Raw genomic sequence first — 23990 nt, 5'->3', positions numbered from 1 at the left:
GTGTCTTTGCTGGTGTTTCGTAAGCTCTGCCCTTCCCTTTGCGATCCTTTATCAGAGGAAACTCGGCCTGATGCATTGTTTTGACCACATCGGAGAATGTCGTGGACCCCTCTATGTATTCGGTCTGTGAGATACTCGTTATTGACGATACTGGGATTGGGGAGTCCGAAAGCATTGCCCCGCATTGAATATAACCGCTTGCGGTGGGCGACACAACAACAGAGGACGTGTTAACTGAAGAATTCAATCAGTTTTAAATTCAACATCATTGGAGCTCGGACTTACCACTGTTGTTATTGTACCCACTGGGACCAGATGAGGCAGCAGGGTCTCGCCTGATACCTGCAAAGATAATGAGATGTTGCTGTCAACACAACGCATAGTAGTGCTCACCGTCGCTTTCGTCGTAGAACAGGGACTCCATATTACTGCTCAAGTGAAATGACCCCCCGTTCCAGGTGGTTGAAAGTGGTGATGGAATTTCCGGTGCATCATCCATCGCGTCTTTTCGCTGTTGGATTGCGGCTGTAGAAATTGCGTCCTTCAAGATGTCAGTGCGGTGTGCGTCCAAAAATTCTTTGATAGTTTCTTGCGTGGTCTTCTTGACCACATCTGCGATGGCCTGGAGCGTCGTCCCATTGGACATATTCTTGCGCCTGATTCTGATTGCCTCTGGAGGCGGATAGGGGCCAAGACCAAGGACACTGTGCCACTGATCTCCAAGCCATCTGTGCTTGGACATGCTGTTGTTGGACAATCTAGGGACGACTCCTTGGATGATGGCGTAGTGGGCATGGTCCACACCAGTGGAGTGATCGGCGGATTCAGCGAGGATGTTGTCGGCTTGATCATAAGAGTCGTCTGGAGCGATGAATTCACGACCGATGGTTATCGCGCCCTGGCGGAAATCTCTTACTCCCCATCGACAGTCGAAGTAATCGTGGTTCCACTGCTGAATGTTGGCGGAAAACCTTGTAGGACTGGTTCTCTCGCCCTCACCGACGCACAGGTACCTAAAATCATATGAATGAGTCGTGTCCAGAATAATGCATGGTTCAGGACAATGCTCACGTCCTGTACAAATGCTCGGCCTCTGCTCCATATGCAATCCCAGCAAGGATAGCTTCCGCAGTGCGCAACCCCCCCGCGATCATTTCGAGGACCAAGAATGCGATGTCCTTCGGAACAAATCCTGGGGTGCACGAGTCTCGATCGGTGATTCCAGTCCTTTTGCTGTAGGCTGTCAGGAGGAACATTTCCATCCCCTGCATGAAGAGGTTGCGATGCCTGTCCGAATTGCTAATCTTGTGGTCTATGAACTGAGTTCCGCGACATGAGATGTGGGTGGTGATGTAAAGCAGATGGTAGAGAGGCTCCCAGACGCACGACGAGCGTCTGAGCAGTTCCTTGATGCCGGGGATGTTCCATGCGAGTCGTCCTGCATTGTCGACTATTGCCAAATCGTAGTGATCCACCAAGTGAAAGAACAAGGCATGGCGATTTTTAAAAAAAGGGTCCTCCGATACGAACGAATAGCCACGCGTAGAGCTGGTGAGGTCGTCCTTGACATGCTCCGGCACCATCTTCAACATGAAAACGTGATTAGTGAGGGCGGAATAGCGCGACTTTGACACTTGGAGGAGCCTTTGTATTCCGTCTCTCAGCTTGTCCATGTGCATGGTGTGGACGCCTATCGTGATGGATTGAACGTCTGGATCGACATAGACATTGGGTTCTCTGGTTTGACTGAACACCAAAGAGGATGCATATTGCTGCATCTCATAGATGATATTGAACGTAGTCGGACGGCCGAGGCGTAGCGCCCGATCATGAACACGAGCAACGCGGCTTGAGATAAAAAGGCATGATAAGTGTGTCGAAGCGAATGAATAGGGAGGCGTGCTCACTCATGGTCGTCGGAATGCACTGAGTCCGTATCCTCATCTTTGTCCATCAGCGCCTCGAGGAGGGAGGTGACGTTGCAAAGATATTTAAACTTTGCAAGATCTGGTGTAAGGACGGACGCTTCACAGAAGTTTCCGTCCGCACGCAACGCCCTGAGCCAGATGGCTCGTTTGATAGGGTTTGCCCATCGCTGGCCCATGCACAAATCTGGATCTGTATCGACTAGGGACCACGCCAAATTATGGTAGAAAATCATTCTCTTTCGTGGGGAGGCATTCTCGTCGCCCAGGACAGTCACAAGTTCCTCGAGACACAGGGTCTGCGCAGCAGACAGCTCGAACGAGAAATCCAATGGGAATCCGAGGTGAATGCGCATGATGTTCCTCATGAATTGAACAACGAAGTTTGGATACTCGATGTTTTCATCCGACACAGGCCTCCAATGATTGTCCCTAGATGCGTCCATCACAGTCAATGATGGAATTATTGTGGCGCGATAGAACTGCTCACGTTTCTCGCGGTATTGCCTCACCATACAACAAAATCTTCGACAGGCTTAACCGGTGAGGATGACCGTCCAAGATGGTGGATGCCCTAGTCATGTGGTCTCGCACTGCAACAGCCAGACAGGTAAGAATGCCGCCAAATTCATCATCACTATGCTTTTTTTTTATTTCTTCTGCTGCCCGCCTCTGCTTGGGATTCATTCGGATTTCTACCTCAAACTTGTCCCAACCCATGAAGCGCATCAGGGGGGTCCTCTCCCGTTCGGTATTGGCTGGAACGACCAATGAAAGGTCGACTGCAGGTAGGAATGTAGCCTTCAGGGTGGATTTTACATCGGGTCTGGCAGATGGAAGGACGTTCTGCCCAACCTCAAAATAGGAGTTTCCAACAGCGGTAAAAATGTGTTGGACCTGACAGGACCGATGCTGGATCTCCTTTAAGCCAGTGGCGCCGTGCCTCTCTCTGGCATGGCGCTGAATGGTTCCTAAATCCTTGACGGCATACACGCAGTCAGCGGATGCAGTGCATGAAAAACCTTCAACTGGAGACGCAATCATCTGTACAGGGGGTCCACCTGCTTTTGGTAGCTTGACATGCTCCGGCTTCTCGTGAACATTCGACTGTGAACAATATTCTAGGAATGACACCATGGTTGCTGAAGGCACCTAGTAGTCACGTGGGATGTCCATGTCACATTCGAGATGGACTGTGCAAGACATGAGCGTACCTGATACACATGATGATGCTTTTTCCTGTGTCCAGAGACCATCCCAGAGGTCAATGCGGCCTTGCACGAGTAGCAGATAAGGATCCTCAAATGGCTGTGAAGGCACACGCCGAGAGAATCTAGAACCTCGTTGGACATCAAGTAGTCTACTGAGGGCGACAATGAGACAGTGCTGCAGTCCACATCAAAGGAAGAATCTGCGGATGTGTGATGGACACTACGTTAAGCGGTGACCTTGAAATTTCAGTATATGTATGTTCACCTCCGCTGCAGATATCCTGATGGGACGGAGGTTCTGGGACTAAATCGTCAGACCAGACATCCTCGGGGCCTTGATCAATGGGTAAACATGTGACAGCATAAATTGACATGTTACGACTGACATATGACGTTGCCAGTCCCATCATGGACACCGCTGTCCTGAACGAGAACCTGTTTGGAGGCTACGACTATGGAGGTCAGTGTGACTTGATGCTCGCTCGGTGTCTCATGAAACTTACCAAACTCAGAAGCGTCAAAGACCTTGATTTTGACCGAGTCATTGTGGACGACGTTGATGTGCTTCTGGATAGCTTCACGCTTTTTGAAGACGATCTTACACTCCGGGAGCGGGCAGGTATAACGCCCGTCCGATTGGCCTACAACATGCTCGTTCCCATCAATCAGGAATGTGATAGGGACGGAGTGGTAGCGGTATCGGTGCTTTCGCGCGATCTCGTAGGTCGGGAATGGTCCCATGCCGCATCCTGGATGGTCACAGACGTCGTTGTCGGACATTTATATCAGTAAGCAAAGTGTATGCGATGATAAATTGAGAGATGTTGTACTGTATCGTTGGATGACGGATGAATGGCGCTGGCAAGGTTTTATATGATTTCAAACATATGGGCCTGCGCCTGCAAGGATGGAAAAAAAATACCTGAAGGCGTGGCATGGTGAAAAAAACACGATGGACTAATGACAGCATTTACGGAAATATCAAGAACGAAAGAGGAGACGGCGATCTCGACGCACGACGATCGGAGCAAGGATTCTGTTCGAGCACTCATGATATGTGAGGTTAGGCCATAATACGCGGAAAATAAAGGCTGATGGTCACCGGAAATGAGTCCTCTCATTCGAGGTTCATCCACATGAAGAGACGTGCTTGTCTGTATCCAGTTAATACGATTGAAGCGCCACCTAAAAAAAAACTCTTTAATGTCGGAAGGAATGGAGAGTACAAAAATAAGACACAATGTTCGGTAACATTTGCATCATAGTCGCGTGTCCAATCATGTTCTGGATGGAAGGGAGTCGAATGGCAGCCGTGAACATCGGATGAAAATAAATATTGTTCGTGGATATATGCATTGCGCCCAATGGTGGAGTAAAGCTATTTTTGGACAGTTGAATATTTTGCATGGGCTGAGCGCACATTTACTTTCCATTAGTTGCGAATATCTCAGCAGAATGCCTCTGCAAGCAATCACATCTCGCGACTCATTGCATCGATCGCCAGAAAGTCCATACTTGGACAAGTCCTTGGTTCAAACAAAGATTGCCAAATTATATGCATGAGCCGTCGACCCTGCTGAAAATGCTCGAATAGCACATGCTAGTGACTCATCAAGGGCTTCATGGATCAGGAGGTGACCTAGAACGTGCAGGCATCACAGATGTTCTATGCATGCGGACATGTTCTCCCATGAACTGAGATTCTGTGGCGCACAGGTGATAAAAAATGTGTTTAACCTTACATATGTATTTTCGTCGCTCATGCAGGAAGCCAGCATGGTTCACAAGCATGTCGACATGTGATGGAACGTCCCCAACACATGCTAGCTGACACCCGCAGTCATATATGGTCTTTAAAATCAAGGATGGTCCAAAATAAAACGATTGAATAAGAATATGTCGAGGAACTTGATCACACCAGTGCCCAGCTGTTCTTGACATGTGTTGTATGATACCTGGAGCTGACTGAATCGTCAGTGATGGATGCACCAGAATGAAATGATCTCTTTTCATGAATCATATATGATCCATGACTTCAAACCGATTCGCATCAGGACAGTGATGGACAAAAACAGTACAAAAGGCTCTATGATCTAAATATGCAGGTTAAAGTCGATGGTGATGTAAGAAGCATTCACGGCCTCGATCATCTTCTTCAAAGTGCCGATAGCAAGAAGAAGGCAAGTTGTGAAACGATCCTGCTGTCACCCGAGCCATTAAAGCTGCGGGTTTTAATACTAAGATTCATAAATATACAAGTGGAAAGAGTGCCCTCACAGAACGAGCTCGCAAAACAGCTGCTGGGGATTTACATAATCGTCCATCACAAGCAACTCGGACAGGGCGATGCCTGAAAGTCTAAATAAGTAAGGGTGATGGGTTGACGCCTGATTATAAATAGGTGAGAGTGATGGGGTGATGCCTTAAAGTCTAAATCAGCAAGGGTGACGGGATGACGCATCCAGAAGCAACTCGGACAGGGTGACGGGGTGACGCCTGGATAAGCAAAGGTGACGGGGTGACGCCTATGGATCTAAATGAGGGTGATGGGGTGACGCCTGGCGCCTATGGGTCTAAATAAGGGAGGGTGACGGGGTGACGCCTGGATAAGGGAGGGTGACGCCTATGGATCTAAATAAGGGAGGGTGATGCCCAAGATACTGGATAAGCGAGGGTGACGGGGTGACGCCTATAGATCTAAATAAGGGAGGGTGACGGGGTGACGCCTATGGGTCTAAATAAGCGAGGGTGACGGGGTGATGCTTGTAGCACCAAGGACAGTGCCAAGAGGACATATTGGCGGATGGGAAAAGAAGCGAGGGTGACGGACAGCCACTTACGACACCTCATGGGAAAAAGAAGGGGTGACGCTGACAGCGCCAAGGGCAAAAAATGGCGGATGGGAAAAAAAAAGGTGGGGTGACGGACAGCCACTTACGTGATGGACTTCCATTTGCGGCTGGGGTGACGGGGTGACGTTTACAGGGGTGCGCCCGTCAGACCAAATAGATAGGTTGTATAAACTAAGTATCGTAAACTTCCGCACTTGGCACTGTTCCATCTGCGGAGGTTTACAATATGTATATGATTGCATCTCATTGTACGTGCATTGGTGTGATTCATTTGATTTACTTAAGTCAGTACGCCATTGAAACTGTTGCGAACGCGGATGTCAAAGTATATAATCATATATATATAATATTGTTCATATGTTTACCCCATAGGAGGGATACAGTAGGTTACTTACATGTCTATCAATGATATATTGGGTGGTTATAGTGGTCAGTTTGTGTGATATATGAAATGGTTATCTTTACACTTGATATATGATATATATGCTGCATTTCTTAATGATACATTGCCTAAATCAATTTGACAGGCTTGCCTTTTTTGTTTTTCAGGGCCAGGGGGCTAACATAACCATATATTTAACTGAACCCATTTACAAATATCCTATATAATAGATAGGGGTGCGCCCGTCGGACCAAATAGATAGGTAGACGTATTGCAGTCGATTCTCCTGGGTGACTCGGACATTGCTGCCGCCGTCTGGGATGAGGTCCACAGCTTTGGCGACTCCAAACTCTGCTGTTATCCCGCATCAGAAAAACTATAATCCGAGCGCACATTAGGAATAAGCAACTTCAGTTGTTTCTGCAATCCACCAACGTTCATAGCGTATGAGCATCAGGTTATACAACAGATTTAAAAAAATCATTACCTCCTCTGCAGAATGAACACAGTGCAGATCTTGTGATAGAAATTTAATTTCTCATATGATAACATATTACATGTGACACTATGCAGCACACCTTTGTGGAGTAAGTGCAATACAGTAAGTAACTGGGATCTTAGACTTAAATTGCTGTACAAATAATGGTGGTTATAATCCTAGTCCGCTGGTGACGAGAAGAATGATACAATCCCTAGGGATCAAATGAGTGAACTGGTGATCGTTGCAAAGTACATTTGCATCATGTTTGGATGTCAGAATCATCGTGGTGAAGGTGAGTATGCTTCGAGCCAGTCACTACGCCCATTCTGATGCCCCTGGCCTCGAGAACTTCCATATCAACCTTGGTCGCCCCTTCAGAAGTTTTTAGGTTCTGGTACGAATTCGACGGAGCGTTCCAAAATATTGAGCTTTGATAACCGCCAGCGTACCTGGGATTGGAGGTGCACCAGGGGAAGGTGACCTCAACTCCCGAGAATGTCTCCTACAAGGTTGGAGTTTCGAATAGGAGGCGGCTTCACCTTCGCTACCGCCCCATTCATGATGCAAGCTGTTCTTGCTTCCAGAGAGCTGAGGAAGGGAGGGTAGTAGTGGACTCGGCCCAGAACTCGCACGACAGGGCCCAAGTCTGTAACACACGCCATCGCTGCCCATGCTTGGAAGCGAAATATCGGCAGTGCCTCCATGTAAGGTTAAATAAGCACCGTGGGTATTGGAGTACCTGCGATAATCAAATTCTGCGCGACCTTGCGTGATCGTGCCATCAGCAGGGAGCATCAGTTGGAATGGAGACGTCAAGGACATGCTAGACGAGGATGCAGGAGTGGATGACGTGGGGGAGATGGAACCACTACTAGGAAAGAGATATGAGGTCGTTTCTAAGTGATTGAGTTGCGTCTTCTGCTCTTCAAAATGGCAGTTTGCATATACATCAGAGGATGTCATGGTAGGAGAGCCTAGAAGCTCTATCATAAGTCATAAGATTTGTAGCAGGAGTATTAACTAACCATTAGCAGACAGTGTCTGCGCTGCGTTGTGAATACATGGTCCGTCCCCGTTGATAGGTTGCATCAGATACGAGTAAGAACCATATCTTGATACTCGGGCGTTCGTATGGTGCCCAGCTCCACCGGAGGTTATCTGCTCGGTCTCCACGTTGGTGTAAGAAAGTGCAGGAGACTGAGTCACGTATGAGTGAGTCGGCGCGCTGATATACGAGCTGCTGCCAAGGGAATTAGACGTCTCATCGCTGGTCTGATATCCCTTGATATCATCACTATAATGACCATGCGACGAGGAGGTACGATTGTTGATGTTGGTTCGTTGAGGATGACTCGGAGAAGCAAAACGTGAAGGGAGCAGGGGCAAGTCGTCAGATTCAGGAGCCTCTTCTGTCTTCTTCGCCGGCCAAAGGGCTCTCCAGAACCTCTCACGTTCGCGCAATTCATGTCTAAGGCGCGCATTGTCTTGTTGTAGATCCCCAGCTTCGGATCGTGCTTCACGACATGAATCCTGAAGCTGGAGGAGGACAGACTCCAGACTGGTGACTGCCACATATAAAAAAGATGAGCTATGAAGGTAGAATAAGCTAGGGATAACCTAACCTGTCTCTTCAAGAGTCGCTATGTAGTTTGCTCGCCTCAAAGACATGTGAATTAACTTGGCAGGGGTTCGAGAACGTATGGCTCACCTCTGGCGGAAGGTGGCTTGGGCGTTCGCATTTTTCTTTTTTCGGAGAGCAGTATCAGACATGCGGGTGGTAGGATCGTTGTCAACGTCTCCTTTGAAGTCGGATTTATCAGCGAGGGTGAATGGCCAACGTCGGCTCTATTAGGTATGTGAATACACAGGTTCAAAATGTTAGTAGGAACAATAAGGCTAGCAGAGGTCGCCTCCCTTTTCCCAACTGCTTACACCTCTATTTCGCTCAGACTAATCGATCAAGGCTTGCGCCGAGTGAAGACCATTATAATAGGCCAGATCCTCCTGCAGCAACCTGGCGGCCAAGTTCAGTAGGTCGTCTCATCAGCTCACTCGCCGGATGAACACTCATGAAATTTACTGCCGCCTCTGACGTTTTATTCCACCAGAGCCAACCTGTAGTAGAATCCGCCAGTGGGCCATGCGGAAATTTGCGAAATGCATCACCAAGAAAATTTCCGTGAGTGTGTTGCTCAGTTGTTCGTGTTCTGGTTTTGAACATGACTGATATTATTCAGAAACACTCCAAGTGTTCTCGCAACCGCAATCCTGAGATATAGAGTGCCGAACTTAAAGACGCTTCATTAAATCGAAATATCGAGGTAAGCACTCGAAATCGTAATCTCAGGTCAGCTTGATATCAGAGGCGCACAGGGCGGCACATCACAACCGCATCCATTCACCGACAACAAGCATCTCATCACAGCTGTGGCTGCGTCAACCAAGGCACATCCGGAGAACCTGCTTTGAAGGTACTCCCATTAATTTATCTATTTTTCGTCTCTAATTTGTTGGTCGTGCAGGTTCCCGACATCCCCTCTGGCGCACAGGAAACCCCTGATCCTAAATCGATTCATGTCGAACTTCAGGGTGCCCATGAGGATGCAGAACACGTGAAAACACTACATGCGCTGCCAGCATTGCCCCAGCAGGTTTTGCTGCCGTAAGTGATTTCAACACCACATACCTCCAACGCCTGAAATCTTTTGACGCTGCCATTGAGAAGATCGCAAATGTATGGGCTACTCTCATTTGTTGGTAGCGAACTAATCAAGTTATAGGTGCATCTATGTGCAAAGATGGTGTTGGGCGCATTCAATTCTGCTGCAGCCAAAGTTTGTTCTATGTTGCCCGGAGATCTGACTCCCGCTCAGAAGTCATGGTTCCATGCAGATTATTCTTGCTCAGGTGGAGCGCGACGAATCGGTTCAATGCCTATCCATAATGCAGACCAGTGATTGTATATTCGCCTGCTTCGGCAAAACCACTCTCGTTCGACTCATTCCTTCCACATTTTATCAGAACCGCTCTATCTCATCTTACAACCCGGATTATCAACAAGCTGAGTAATAGGTCACCATCAAAACTTAATGTTCCCACACCAGTTGAACCGCTTGTCTCTTTCATTCCTGTTCACCACAGTCTCAGAAGGTCTCGACACGTCCTATAACCAGGTTGGGTGTGCGGATGTGACTTCCGCGTGAGGGTCTATCTGATAGGTGCGCACCTGATAGTGTGCCGCCCTAGGGTGACCCACCCTCCTCGACTCAGAATATCAGGGAACAGCACTTTCAAACTGCCCCACACTGCGCTCGAAAACCAATAGCATTGATTTTCGTACAAATGATATGCCGGGGCCTGGAGGTGTACCAGAGACAGGACGGTGGACACTTGAAGTGCTGAGGGCGCAGAAGATAAAGGAAAGTCAAAGGTACAGAGCCTGCTGTATTGTGTATATCTGACTTGAAGTTCTGGCGCTGCATCGTGGGGGGAACCATAAATAGATATGGAGTCGTACGCGTTGGTGTCGGATGATGAGGGAGAGACTAATTCAGATGATTGTCTGAGGGAACGGTTTTGTCCTTGCATGGCACGGTCTGCAGACACTACAGCCTGAGCGGAGCAGCTATCGATCCAGTGTCTGAAATAAAACAAGAGGAACTCGTGTTCGGGATGACCAGCACACTTGTAGTACTCCATGCGTGCCAGTACACACTTTGCATACAGATTACCCTGGGTTTTGTCCCAAGAATCTGCCATCGAGGAACGCCAACTCAAAATGGACGCACTATTGATATCAGGCCCATCTGGACAGTGAAACTTTAAAACTGGGAGTCCAGGAGGAGGCTCTGACATGAATGCACTACGGAGGGAGGCTAGAAAACGGCTAATCCAGGACCGATTTCTTCGGTCTTGCTTTGAAGACATTGTAGATTGTCAAGGGTTTGAACGAAGGAGGCCGGCGTCAAGAAGATGTAAACAGCTGCAAGCAGGGCTTGTCGCTGACTGGGTCCATGTATGTCATATATACATACTTGTGAAGCCGTTTGCCTCGAGGTTATATGATGCCAGCAGCCATAATAAGTTTCAGGCCTTCCATAGGTCAATCTGCCGTGCCCGCACGTGTCATCATTCTAAAACCCACATCTTGCTCGGCACAGTACACGCAAACAGATTTTCTGTAATCCACAAAGTTCTCAGCTTGACGAAATGGACGACGACGACGAGCACTCGGCTTCACAAGCGCACTCATCAAAAGGTGATCAAACAGATTGGACAGAGGACTCGGACGACGACTTGTATCGATCAATAATATCCGACAATGGTGAAGACTATGTAAGTTCAGTTTCCTTCGCTGATTGCTCCTAGTGGACAAAATCATCATTGCGCAAGATTCACTCCGAGCATTTACCAATACCATTTGTCCTAGTTCATATGGGTCCATGACGGAAGTCAAGTTCAGCGCGCTGGATGGCTTGATCGTGAAGCCTATTGGCATTTATGGGAGCAAAGAAGAAATAGTGCAGCTCTTATTGTCTCTCGGCGTTGTCGACGACTACATGTGAGATACCAAGTTTGAGCTGCAGATTGATATCTTAAATAACTTTTCCCTTGTAGAGCAGTGCAGCTTGTTGTAAACCACAGCGAGACCAGTGTTTCGAAACCAAGCCTTCGTTCTGGACTGTACATCGTCCGATCAGATCGTGAAACTATCTCCAGTGAACAATTGTTCGTCATCTACTGGCTCGAGGATGCCACTTGAAGCGACTCAGCTCCTTCATCCGTGAAACGCAACCGTGTTATGCACTCATGAATCCTATTCACCAGGTGTAGGTGCCGTCTCTGGAGTTTGTAGGGTGACATCCACTCGATTGTTTCAAATTAGGTGTGGGGTGGCATTTCCGGTACTCGCATCACCTTTGACACGTCTGAAATGCCAGAGTCGAGCGAAATGGTTCAAATGATAGAAAACCTGAACCTCCGACGTGCACTGCTAATAAAGCTTTTGGATACACCGAGAGTCCAGGTAATTCAAAGTGTCAAAGTTGAATTGATACAACGCGAAGCAGTTGACCACAATGACTGGCCCCTGTTGCATCTTTCCAATGGTGCCACCCTACACGCAAGGCTGCTAGCCGGCGCTGATACCTTTTAGTGACTGTGTTATAAGCTCAGTGAACACCTGCATTGGTGTCGAGCTCTTTACGCCAGCAAGGTATTTGTCTTCATCTTCCTCGAGCACGTCCATTCATGCTTTCAGCGAATTTACAAGTCGCACGTAAGAAGAATCCGATGGAGAAGGTGGCGTTATCATCCCTGTGAGGGTTCGCTTGGCTCACCGTATTCTAGTTTGACCTTGCCTCAATTACTGATGCTATGGCCAACATGGAAGGCGATGAGGATGTTCCTCAGATCAAACTTGGAGACGCTTCATGTGCCGCCCCATTCACATCCAAGCTGTCCCATGTCGCTGCCAGTGAGTTTTTGTACATCTATTGTGCAAGGTTCCTGCTGAACTTTGAACAGTTACCCACATTATCAGGCAAGGTCGCTGTACTTTAGTCGCTACCATTCAGATGTACAGGATTTTGGCGCTGAACTGCCTGATCACTGTGTACAGCTTGTCGGTTCAGTATCTTGGCGGGTTCAAATTTGGTGAATATCAGGTAACCGTTAGCGGAATGTTGATGTCCGTCTGTTTTCTCTGCATCTCTCGGGCCAAGGTGGGTTCTTGTTTGAATTTTTGTAGTCATACTGAGTGTTCGACAACAGCCAGTTGAAAAACTTTCCCAAGAGAGGCCGCTGGGCAACATCTTCAACCTCTATGTGCTATTATCCGTGCTGCTCCAGTTTGCCCTACACATTATCTCGCTCATTTACATTACGAACTTGTCGCATTTCCATGAGCCGTAAGTCTCGATCCCATTCATCCTCACAATATGCTGAGTCCTGTACAGAACTGGTGTTATTGACCTCGAGGCGCAGTTCGAGCCCAGTCTCTTAAACATCGCCATCTACCTTCTGGGTCTCTCTCAACAGGTCTCCACATTTACTATCAACTTCCAGGTAATTTATTTTGCAGAGGACGCTGAAGTTGATCCATTGACGATATCTCTTATAGGGTTGCCCTTTCCGCGAGGGAATCCGCGAGAACTCGAGCTTGTACTGGGGGCTTGTCGGTGCTAGTGCTGTGGCATTCTCTGGAGCTACGGACTTCATGCCTGAGTTGAACCGATGGTACAGAACGTCGAGATGGAGGGATCGGTACGTCATTTTCCCAATTTTTAGCATGACAATCTTATCGTTGATCCTTCATCCGTTTAGTGAGTGACGTTGCAAGTACTCGTGTTCAGGTCAACTCATTTGCAAAACAGTCGCGCCCTTGTAACTTTTATTCGAACACATGCGGAGGCGCTGAGATGCTCAATTTTGAAGATGTCGAAGAGCGAGATGGTTGGTTTCATTGATATCTTGGTTAAATCGATCGATTAGCTTATGTTTGATTTCAGGTGTTCGTCTCTCGTGGAATGTATGGCCCTCTTCTCGGATAGAGGCGACGCGGACTGTGGTTCCGATATCAGCGCTCTATACTCCATTGAAGCAGCGAGAGGATCTTTCCCTAGTATTATACGAACCCGTGACGTGTAAACCGCCTTGTCGTGCTATTCTCAATCCATATTGGTATGTCTCTTCTCTTCCTTCCTGAAATTCTACTGATGATGCGCCATACAGTCAAATCGTTATTGGCAGAGGCAAACTGTAGATTTGTCTGTTTTTCTTGACCCGCAATCCTTTCCCGCCACATTATAAAGATATCTCTAACACCAATCTACCCGCTGAACTACTTCCCAAGTACACGACGATTGAGTACACGCTATCTCGTCCCGCTCAGGCCCCACCTGTCTTCCTGTTTGTCGTCAATACCTGTCTAGATGCCGATGACCTCAAAGCACTTCGTGACGCTCTTGTCGTCAGTCTCAGCTTGATCCCACCATATGCATTAGTTGGTCTCATTACGTTCGGCACAATGGTATGTATATACACTTGTTCTTTCATCATTCAAGCTCATTGCTTCAACCACTAGACACAAGTTCACGAGTTGGGCTATGCAGAGTGCAGCAAGTCATATGTCTTCCGTGGCGGCAAGGAGTACACACAGAAACAGATTCAGGACATGCTCGGACTCAGTACGACAACTCGCGCCGCACCCCGCGCCGGCCAACCCATGCCCCAACAAGCTTTTGGCGCTGCGCGTTTCTTGCTTCCTGTCCAGTAATGCGAATTTCAACTCACTGGCATTCTGGAGGCACTCGCTCGTGACCCTTGGCCAGTCGCCAATGACAAGCGCGCTTTACGTTGCACTGGTGTGGCCGTCAGTGTAGCCGTTGGACTCCTGGAGGTGAGTTTATCAATTGTGGTGAGGAGAGCGTACGGGTGACAACATAACTCAGACGACTTTCCCTAACACGGGCGCGCGTATAATGGTTTTCGCGGGTGGACCGGCAACGGAGGGTCCAGGCATGGTTGTCAACAACGAACTCAAGGAGCCTATTCGCTCTCATCACAACATCAAACGGGACAGCGTCAAGCACTACAAACGTGCGGTAAAGGTTTGTCCTGAATCAGTGACACAATGTACCATGGCATCATAGTTTGCTTTATTTTAGTTCTATGAAGGTCTGGCGAAGAGGGTATCCAACAATGGCCACGCTGTCGATTTGTTTGCTGGTTGCTTGGATCAAGTGGGCTTACTAGAGATGAAATCATTGCCCAACTCGACAAACGGTGTCATTGTCCTATCTGATTCGTTTGCTACATCGATCTTCAAGCAAAGCTTCCTGCGTATGTTCAATAAGGACGATCAGGACTTCTTGCAGATGGGTTTTAACGAGATGTTCGACGTACAGGCAAGTCATCTCGCATACTCTTCTACATGACCTTTTGATTTCAATATATTTAGACAACCAAAGAACTGAAAGTTTCTGGCCTCATCGGACATGCAATCTCCGCGGGAAAGAAATCTGCGTGCGTTGGCGAGACAGAAATTGGTATTGGTCAGACGTCAGCCTGGCGAATCAACTCCATTACGCCTAGGACATCTGCTGCTATTTACTTCGAGGTCGTTACTCCTATTTATTTGGTGGGGCGGGTGCACCCCTGCAAGCGTCACCCCATCTAACTAGGCGTTGGCTGAGCTTGTACAGCACGCGGAGGGGATTGTTGGGGCTAGTACAACCGCAGTTCGACTACGGCCCGCTCCGACTTGGCGTTTACCGGTTTGCCAGTGTTTTGGCTATTCTAGTGAGCTAGGCCATTTGTGTACAGTTTGGTCCGGTTCGTTGGCTGTACGAAGTAGAGCTGATCGCGGTGAAATTGACGGTCCAAGCACGGGCTTACCCACGAAGTGAAGATTCCCCGTATTTGACAAGACGGCGCTGCTGGGAAAAGTTGGAAAGGGATGCGAAGGCAAAAATAAGAACGATCTTGAAAACATGAGCTGGGCACCAAAGTAGCGAAGCAACGACAATAAGCCCACATCACCGTTCATGACACCAGGTTTATCCGCGGATTCTAGACAGACGCTAGGGACTTGAGGCCTTGAGGGAGAAATGCCCAATATTGACGGGTGTTAGCTGCGATGATGCATGGACCTAGCAGTCAGCGCCATTGCCATATGCTTGATCCCATTGCTAATAACAATCATAAGATGCCGATAATGAATAAAATAGGGAATCGACTAACCTGAACCCAGCGCTCACCCTTGACAAGCTTTCAAGGCCTTTTCTGCAGACGTCTCTGCTTCAGCATCGTCCTCCTGTGCTTCGATGAGGGCTAGGTGGCCGTTATAGGCTCCTCTTCTTAAGTAACTCACCGCCCAAGTTCTCCGCTACAACGCACAGCCCATAAATTACTCAATGCATCGCCTGCCTGAGACAACGGAATATCGACACCTTGGGTATGAGCGACGTTGTAGAAAAGCATCGCAAGGCCCGTCATGAACGATTGGTTTTGGCTGTGTGCTGGCCCTTGTTCTGGAGCTTCAGAGCCGGCCAACGAGGTGAGCGGAGTACGGGACGGCGAGGAGGATGGAGAAGACGATGTAGAGGGAGAATTTGAGGTGAGGTGCAAAGGGTGTTTAGCTGTCCATCTATGCGTGAGAGGAGAGAATGGTGAGTGAAAAAGGTCGGTCAGAAATACGATAAGCGATGGAAGTCAACGCACCTTGCCCAGGATTCACTCCCTCGTCCTGCTCTGATCCAAGGCATACCAACACCGAGCCTCCTGCAAGACCACGAAACTTCAAAAGGGAGTTTGATGCCTAGGTAGAAAGTAAGAAGTCCCAGAAAGTGGACGGTATAAGTTATCGCGGCGTTGATGTGATCCCCTATGATACGTCCTACGTAGTCAAATTCTTGGCATAGTAAGCAATTATAACGTACGTCTAACATCTCCCGGTACTGGAAGAACTAGTCCACCAATAGTCCACTCTCCCCTTGCGCCTTGCCGTCCGCCGAATGCGACAACGTGAAAGACCTCCGCGAGCTCTTGTACAAGGCCCGAACGTGCTCGAGCAATGGAGGCGTGCGCCTGCGCTGGGAAAGGGTCTCCCGTAGGGTACGGAGGCGGTCGCGCTCTAGACAGATTAGAACAGTACATATGAGCAAGGGCAAGACGCGTACTGCTCTTGCAGTCTCTTCTCACTTGCAATCTTTGCGCGAAGGAGACGACCAGATTCGATAGATTTACATGCTCGAGACGCACGAGAAATATACTCATCCTTGTCCGAGGGCAAATGGTGAGTTTGAAGGCGGAAATCATGTAGACTGTATGTCAGGCAAGGTCAGCGTGGGCTGCGGGTCATGACGGGCGTTTTGCGTACTGGTTTTTGAGACAGTTTGCGCAATGGTACTGACATTGCCTCATCTCACAGTTCTTACACTCCATCGCATCTTCAGAAGCTTCAAGAAGGGCCCTGTAACAGTGTTGAGCCTGATTTAGGTGTTGAAACGTCGTTGCCAGTGAAGCTTGAAAGCACCCAGCACCGAGCGGCTGCAAAGCGCTGGATGACGTAAGTCGTTTGTGATAGGAACGTCGGCCGAGGGTGCCAAGAAACGCGTCCCGTCAGTTTACGTCGGACTCGGAAGTACTGGCTTCGGATACGCTTGTTAGGCGCCAGCATAAGCGAGCTTAGGAGTTGGTGTGCGGTACCAACGGGGAAACGGGCGCAATCAGAAATGATGATACATAGTATGGACAATGAGTCAATGACGCAGATGACACATGGAGTGAATGTATGTATAACAAGTGGTAATATTACAATATTGGGGTGGGCGGGGGTAGGGAGATGACTGTAGTTGAGGATTTGAATGAATAGGTCAAGTGTCACAGATGAGAGCTACTAGCATGCTCGAGTCAGGGCTGAGAATACCCGACGGTGCCAAAAATAACATACCATGCTCACCAGCGCTCACTCATGGCATAGCCAGAGATATGGAGGGAAGCAACCTAATAGTACAGCCTTAGTACATTGTTTTCCTCAAGGGTCTGGTTGATGATAGAGTAACTTACTTCAGATTGAATTTTAATTTCTTCGAGGGTCTTCAGGAGCTGAGCAACACTCCCCGCGGAGGAAATTAGATTGCAGAACATTGTTATTCGTGTTAACTTCGGAGAGTGATTCAAATTGGGAGAAGAAGCAGGAGCGATACCAGCGGTTTCCAGAGAGTGGATCGCAGGGGGGTCTGAATCAGATGCGACTTCTATTGCTGAAGCTGTCGCAGGAGTTGTTTTCAATGTTAATGTCATGCTACACTAACGTCTAAGCTTCGAGGAGCCGACGGCTCCAACTGCGTATACTCTTATTTGGTCTTGTGTGAGCTCAACAACTCTCCCACACCGGTACCTTCACTGACCAGATCTTGTAGAGGCGCCTTGTGGTTGAAAACATGATCAACCTTTCTACACAAAGCACTCGACAGTCTTCCAACTCTGAACGTTGAACGTTGAACACTTGAACGCACACCCGCAAGTTCTAGTGATCTAGATCTCTTGCACACTCAACGGTATGTGCTATTCTCATGTACGATGATTGCTACTAACTGCCGCATCCTTCACCACTTCAAGTTGCCACTCGTGCTCATAAAGCAAAATCTTTGAACTGGGCGGCTGTTCAGACCGTGATCAAGGGGCTCACCTATTTGGTTTTGTCAGTCTCATTCTCACTGGATGGTGCTCGCATCGCGTCTGGTTCGGACGACAAGACTGTCCGGTTGTGGGATGCAGTGACGGGACAGCCATTGGCTGAGCCCTTGCAGGGGCACACTGAAGCGGTTAACTCGGTCTCGTTCTCACCAGATGGTACTCGCATTGCATCTGGTTCGCAGGATCACACTGTCCGGCTGTGGGATGCAGTGCCGCCATTCCATGAGTTCATCGAGCCACCTTCCTCCGCACACTCTCTGGACATAACACATCGCACACAGGAGAGTCCGAGTCCTATCATATCCGACACTTGGAACAATCACTTCATTTGCTTCTCATACACCTTGGGACACGCACTACGCAACCCCGCTGACCTGCTTGAGGGCACCCCTTATCATCATTCCGATTCAACCTCTTTCTTGCTAGGCGCGGATGGATGGGTGGTGGGACCCAATCATCTTCTGGGTACCTCCAGCTTCCCGATACACATTTTATTCTCCTGACACTGCAATGGTGATCCCGAGAGGATACGCTGAGCTTGATTCGAGCAAAATGGAACATGGAACACGCTGGTCAAATTGCTGAGATGCGTGAGTTCTTAGTCTTTCCTATCCGTTTCTTGCAGCTTCTAAATTTAACACATCCAGCCGTACTCCACGATAATGGTATTGCGGCAGTTGATTCAAGGAGATGTCAGATAGAAATACATGGAGTTACGCTCTTTTTCAGCTCTTCGTTGTCGTCGTATTCCCATATCATTGATTCCATCAGCATCGAGAATATTACTACCATCGTCTTTTACGCAATACATTACCCGATGATATCCAATGCGCGTGCATGTATGCAGGCGTGATGGACTCATACTCAGTTCTGAATTCTGACGGAATCATCAGTACCTATGTAGGGGCAACAAGTTGCCTGCCACGACTATTCCTGAATTCAAGAAAAAGGGGAAAACAAAGATCGCCGTTTCCCCGAACAGTCGATCTCCAGGAAGGGGAGTACCGCAGCACCTCGGTGTTGCATCGCTGAAATGAGGACACTGACCAGTGATTAACCTGTATATATGAGAAACAACTATCTCCACAAAAAGTCTTCGAGAAAACTTTCATTGCAACGCATCCGCAACCATCGTCAGTAGCTCCTTCATGCTCTTCCCAACATTCTTGTCATCCTTCTCTATGACCTGCCACACGGGCCCGTGATGCGGCTCAGCGGCGACGCCCTGTTTGATAACCTCTTCCACATATTCCTGTAGAACTCGATCAGTAAGCATCTCAGGTGCATGACAGGACAATCAACGCACGGGCGTACCATGCTGGCGCTTGAACTTGAGCCACCATGCCCAATGGTCTCCAGAATCCCTATCCTTCTATGTAGCTACACTCCTCGAGAACCACTGCCTCGCCTTCTCAATCTTCCTCTAAGCTCCTCCAGCTTGCTCGCAAGCACCCATAAGATAATCTCCTTCGGGCAAGCCTTCAGGCAAACTCAGGGAATTTAGATAGGGCGGCGGAGATGGTTTCAAGTGCTGCAGTATACTGCCCTTTCTGGCGCTCGAATACAGCAGATTTCATCCAGATCTGAAAATTACCAGTCAGATCGATCGTCGATCTTGAGGTGAGACACTTACCTGCTCAGTATCCGCGACTGTCTGTGCACATACGAGCAGCTCCGTTGCGACATCCAGTTCGCCATTCTCGAGCTTGACGGCAGCGAGCCAGATTTGCTCGCTTTCGGGATTAGCGATGAAAACCCTTTCAAGAACCTCGTGCACCGCCGGCACGTCGCCAGCCAGCCACTTCTCTTTGGCCGACATAAGCCAGAGGACTTCCGCCTGCGGGCAATATTGTACTGCCTGAGAGAGCACTCCATCAAGTGGTTCCCTAAAAAAAGATCAGTACGATTCATACATACCGCAAAAAGATCATCTTACATGGTGCCGTGGGCCTTCTCCAAATCCGCAGCCTTTCTCCAGAGATTCCGCTGATCCGGGAACACCTTGAGCGCATTCGCAAGCACGGCCCTTGCAGTCCTGACCATGTCCCTTGCCTCTGCGCTCTCCGCATCGCTAACCCATGTATCCAACCTGTCCTCCACCTCGACCTCCATACTCACTGTAGCTTTGATGATTGCCTCGCACGTCCGCAGGCTGCCGTCGCTCTCACACCGCTCCGCCTCCTTTACCCATTGCTCGCGCGTGAGCAGCACCTGGTGCTGTCGGACAGTAAGCTCAATGGTCTTCTCTACTAGCTCGAATTCTTTGTTTCTGGTTTCTGTGGACTTGTCGGGGTCGCCCGTGGCCCTTTGCTCGAGCAGGCGTCCAGCAGCAATCCAGATTTCGTGCGACGTAGGAACAGACTTGCGGGCTTTGTTGAGGACAGCTTTGGCGCGCTCAGGTATTTCGAGACAGGCAAGAGCGAGCCAGAGCTCGACGGAAAGAGGGATCACCTCCACGGCAAGGGAGAGGAGTATGCGTCCGCTTCTTCCTGGTAAGATTACCCACTTCTGGTATGCTCTCCCACTTCTGGTATGCTTTCCCACTCCTAGTCGGTGACGACGGACAAACCACACTTCAGGTCAGCGAACTGTTGCTGAATCTTAGGGCGCTCGGCTCTGTGCTTTGCAAGTTCTGCATTCTCTCTCGCCTCCCTGGATAGAAAAAAAAAGTGAAGTGGTTGAACATGACAAAATGATGCAACTAACAGGGCCCGACACCGTGAGTCCATCTTCTGATCGACGTCATCGTATATTTTGGCAGCTTCCTCATCATCCTGTTCATAGGTTGTGCCAGCAAATAGGTCATATTCATTGTCGGGGTCTTTGAATTGTTCTGGATCGATTTCGGGCTCCTCGCCACACCTAGCTTGGCCTCGCTGTGTAAAGGATAAGTGAAGTCTTCTACAGAGCAAGATTCGGACACACGCAATGACCTCTGCAGAAGGACCTTCTCTGGCAGGACCGATATCTGAACGAATTGTGAAACAAAAAGCGCTGTGGTAGTGTTAGTTTATGGCATCCAATGATATATGCGAGACACTGACCCTCGACCGAGACCAGCGACATATGATGCTGGCGCTGGCATTGACAAGAACGCGAGCTTGTTTTTATTTGACGCCATGTTGGTTAGTGACCACGAAGCGGTAAAGAGAAGGCTGGAGGCTGGAGCACGTCGTTGTCGACGATGTTAAAGCAGGAAATGTGCGATGACTAAGCAAACTTAACGCGATTTGTCACATGGCATATACTTTTACTAACTTACATAACAACAAACATGTACGTGGTCAGTCACCTATTGCTGGCATGCGGGCGATGATTTTGTACTACTTAATTGTTAAAAGTCTCGACTTCGAAGCGCAAACACCACGTCTTGGATGGTGCCCGTGGTTATGGTGAATGCGAGAGCAGAGGCCAGGAGGACGTCGCATATGTGCGACGTCTAACTTATCGATATCTAGCAAATGACCATCTTAATGAGCATCCAAGCACACTGGTTAAACTGCGGTGCTTATTTCCATTTCGATCGACATCTACGAAGGCTACTATATTCCAAAAGGTCAGTGTATGGACTGAGAGCCCTATCCCTCTTCTAAAACTGTTTCTTAAGGGGCTACTGTAATACCCAACGCATGGTGATTCGTCATATCAAGTGAACAAAGATCAGACATAACCATTTCTTATGCAGGTTTATGGCGCGCAATCCAGATAAATTTCCTAAGCCGACGAGGTTCATACCCGAGCGTCACATGTCAAAAGTCGCCGTCAAAGAGCCGTCAACACACGGCCCTGCCAGTGATGACATTTCCTTTTTTTTTGGATTTGGAAGGCGTATTTGGTAGGAAGTTTAGAGTTTTACAGATTGACGGGTTTGCCTCACCTTTCAACAGTGTTGGACGACATGTTGCCGATGCTTCTTTATTCGCCGCAGTTGTGAATATTCTAACTGTTTTCCGGTTGGAACGTGTGCCAGGATGGAATGTCGGGCCTGATGCTGAAGGAGTGAAATGGACCGGAGGCTTAACGACGTGAGTCATCCTTGGGGATCCCTGTATTTTATCTGAGCCAGGCGATGCAGGCACCCTGTATTCCCGTGCATATTCACCCCTCGCCACACGAAGGAAAGGGTATCCCAGTTGATAAAAATGCAATGCTAAGAGCTGTGCGGATATGGTTCTGGGGTGAAATCATGTATTACCTTTATTTTTAGTGTCGTTGGCTTTCGTTATCCGTCAGCATATTCAAGTTTGCTCTAGATTCATTACGCAACATGGGAAGAGGTCTGCCACCTGCCAAATAGAGGTTAAATGTAAGGCGAGTCCGATGCATCTTGTGCACACAAGGATCTTGGGAGTCTGTTGGATGGAAAAGTGATATTGCAGTAAGCTATATACATGCGTTCGAAGGAGTGACGTGGTGACAAGCCAAAGTAGCTGCTAGATACGAAAAACAACGGTATTCATGCAGGATAGACAGTCGGATTCGAGCGCTGGAAAGCACGGACCGCTCGACTTGATGGGATGGGATAGATTCTGGAAGCTGCGAAGACAAGAGTCGGACGCATGTATGCACTGCAGATGTGCATACTATCGAGGACAGCAGGTATGGCAATAGGGTGGGTGCGTTACAGTGATGGAGGCGTAGGCACGAACAGCCTTAGATGTCCTGGGCGTCTATTGAAATGAGGCGCACCATAAAACGCACCATACACCCTCTGCAGCTTAGAGAAAGACACAATCCCTCCAAAAGTTTAGCCTCGTCCGTATTCCATACCATCAACATCCAGTAAAATGTCGGAGCTGATTACAATCACCACTCCCCTGCGATTGTTCAAAGGCCATAAAGAACGCATAACTGGAGTCGCAGTTTTCCCAGATAAACGTCGGATGGTTACGGGCTCGCATGACAAGACACTTTGTCTGTGGGACTTGAGGACAGGTGTTGAGTTAAAGAAGATGGAGGGGCATCGCAATGTGGTGTTGAGTTTGGCGGTATCACGAGATGGGCAATTGATAGCAAGCGGTGATAGAAACGGAAAGGTCATCGTCTGGCACGGAGAAACTGGCGAATTACTCACCAAAATAAAAGCACACTCCAATTGGATCTCCTCGCTGGATTTTTCTCCCGATGGAACAGTACTGGCCACTGGTTCATTGTTCGATGAAATGACGAAACTGTGGAATACCAAAACCTGGCAGCTGCGAGGAAATCCGATGAAGTGTGGTCGAGCCAGCTGCGTACCGTATTCACCGTCTGGAGAACTTATTGCCACATGAAGCGATATTCGAATTTACAATTCATGGGCACAAGGAAGTGCGTCGCACAAGTTCAAACATTCAAGCTTCCCAGTGAAAACCCACTATGGCGTGGCACGATGAGAACGGGCGTGATATGATTTTTTTTCTCGCCTATGCAAAAAATCAGAGACAAACATATGACGTCGGTAGGCATCACATATATTGCATGATGGGGCACGATCTCCTCCGACGACATAAGTTTTTCGTTCTATTTTCAGATAAAATCTTATCACACCATATAATGTACTACAGTAGAATGCATGGATCGATACGACGAGAAACAATGTGCTACGACAGCGCGTGATATTAGTAGTACTAGGTATTGCAGCAGCATAAAAGCAGGTGCAGGGCGTGCAGCAGCAGCTTAGGGAACTGCACAGGTAAACTCGCGGGTGTGGGCAGTCGTACCCGTACCCGCACCCGCACCCGCGGTGTGGGTATCAACACAATGGACCCAGGGTATACCTGCGGGTCACTGTGAAGAGCACAGGAAACAACGCGCGCATGATCGACGATAGATGGTGGAAGCTCGGTGTTGAGTGACATGGATGGTAGAGTACGAAAGATGGGGGAACACTAAGCAGAGAGCCAGAAAGTGATGGCTGCGGCACCGTCAGTGTCCGCTAAGAACCTCGGAAGACGA

The 23990-nt window shown here is 48.6% G+C and overlaps 8 protein-coding genes across 8 annotated transcripts; 3 read left to right on the top strand and 5 right to left on the bottom strand.

The window, feature by feature from the left end:
* Positions 1–151: 151 nt before the first annotated feature.
* On the bottom strand, positions 152–3916 carry F5147DRAFT_657735 (uncharacterized protein; the record flags this gene model as incomplete). The annotated part of the gene is made up of 10 exons (XM_041434312.1): positions 152–234; positions 286–342; positions 394–1013; positions 1072–1848; positions 1908–2357; positions 2416–3046; positions 3140–3265; positions 3402–3470; positions 3523–3588; positions 3640–3916. Coding segments are annotated over 10 exons (3156 nt in total), but the record flags the coding sequence as incomplete, so codon positions are not given.
* A 3012-nt stretch (positions 3917–6928) lies between these two features.
* F5147DRAFT_722565 (uncharacterized protein) lies at positions 6929–8621 on the bottom strand (the record flags this gene model as incomplete). Its single annotated transcript, XM_041438919.1, is given in 5 exon segments — positions 6929–6989; positions 7001–7825; positions 7877–8416; positions 8474–8508; positions 8560–8621. The coding sequence occupies 4 exon segments, from the start codon at positions 8619–8621 to the stop codon at positions 7236–7238; spliced, it is 1227 nt and encodes a 408-aa protein (XP_041286857.1). The 3' UTR covers positions 6929–6989; positions 7001–7235.
* A 1503-nt stretch (positions 8622–10124) lies between these two features.
* F5147DRAFT_540129 (uncharacterized protein) lies at positions 10125–10565 on the bottom strand (the record flags this gene model as incomplete). The annotated part of the gene is made up of 1 exon (XM_041430216.1): positions 10125–10565. A coding segment is annotated over one exon (441 nt), but the record flags the coding sequence as incomplete, so codon positions are not given.
* A 495-nt stretch (positions 10566–11060) lies between these two features.
* Positions 11061–11653, top strand: F5147DRAFT_822582 (uncharacterized protein; the record flags this gene model as incomplete). The annotated part of the gene is made up of 3 exons (XM_041443742.1): positions 11061–11175; positions 11220–11412; positions 11469–11653. The coding sequence occupies 3 exons, from the start codon at positions 11061–11063 to the stop codon at positions 11611–11613; spliced, it is 453 nt and encodes a 150-aa protein (XP_041286855.1). The 3' UTR covers positions 11614–11653.
* Positions 11654–12129: 476 nt separating this feature from the next.
* On the top strand, positions 12130–13182 carry F5147DRAFT_722564 (YEL031Wp-like protein; the record flags this gene model as incomplete). The annotated part of the gene is made up of 5 exons (XM_041438918.1): positions 12130–12327; positions 12378–12574; positions 12624–12760; positions 12809–12917; positions 12973–13182. The coding sequence occupies exons 1-5, from the start codon at positions 12228–12230 to the stop codon at positions 13180–13182; spliced, it is 753 nt and encodes a 250-aa protein (XP_041286854.1). The 5' UTR covers positions 12130–12227.
* A 2251-nt stretch (positions 13183–15433) lies between these two features.
* Positions 15434–16820, bottom strand: F5147DRAFT_822578 (UV radiation resistance protein and autophagy-related subunit 14-domain-containing protein; the record flags this gene model as incomplete). Its single annotated transcript, XM_041443741.1, has 6 exons — positions 16732–16820; positions 16532–16675; positions 16292–16485; positions 16074–16236; positions 15750–15999; positions 15434–15502 (listed from the first exon to the last, which is right to left on the bottom strand). Exons 1-6 carry the CDS (start codon positions 16794–16796, stop codon positions 15434–15436), a joined length of 885 nt encoding a protein of 294 aa, XP_041286853.1. The 5' UTR covers positions 16797–16820.
* Positions 16821–19534: 2714 nt separating this feature from the next.
* F5147DRAFT_822575 (uncharacterized protein) lies at positions 19535–20540 on the bottom strand (the record flags this gene model as incomplete). The annotated part of the gene is made up of 3 exons (XM_041443740.1): positions 19535–19636; positions 19687–19939; positions 19990–20540. Coding segments are annotated over 3 exons (906 nt in total), but the record flags the coding sequence as incomplete, so codon positions are not given.
* Positions 20541–21577: 1037 nt separating this feature from the next.
* F5147DRAFT_434710 (cytochrome P450) lies at positions 21578–22249 on the top strand. Its single transcript, XM_041429841.1, has 4 exons — positions 21578–21609; positions 21661–21888; positions 21941–22078; positions 22129–22249. Exons 2-4 carry the CDS (start codon positions 21743–21745, stop codon positions 22205–22207), a joined length of 363 nt encoding a protein of 120 aa, XP_041286851.1. The 5' UTR covers positions 21578–21609; positions 21661–21742; the 3' UTR covers positions 22208–22249.
* Positions 22250–23990: the final 1741 nt, after the last annotated feature.

Source organism: Suillus discolor, assembly GCF_016758755.1.
Source record: "Suillus discolor strain FC423 chromosome Unknown F5147scaffold_91, whole genome shotgun sequence".
Lineage (NCBI taxonomy): Eukaryota > Fungi > Basidiomycota > Agaricomycetes > Boletales > Suillaceae > Suillus > Suillus discolor.
This window is presented reverse-complemented; position numbering and strand designations above follow the sequence as displayed.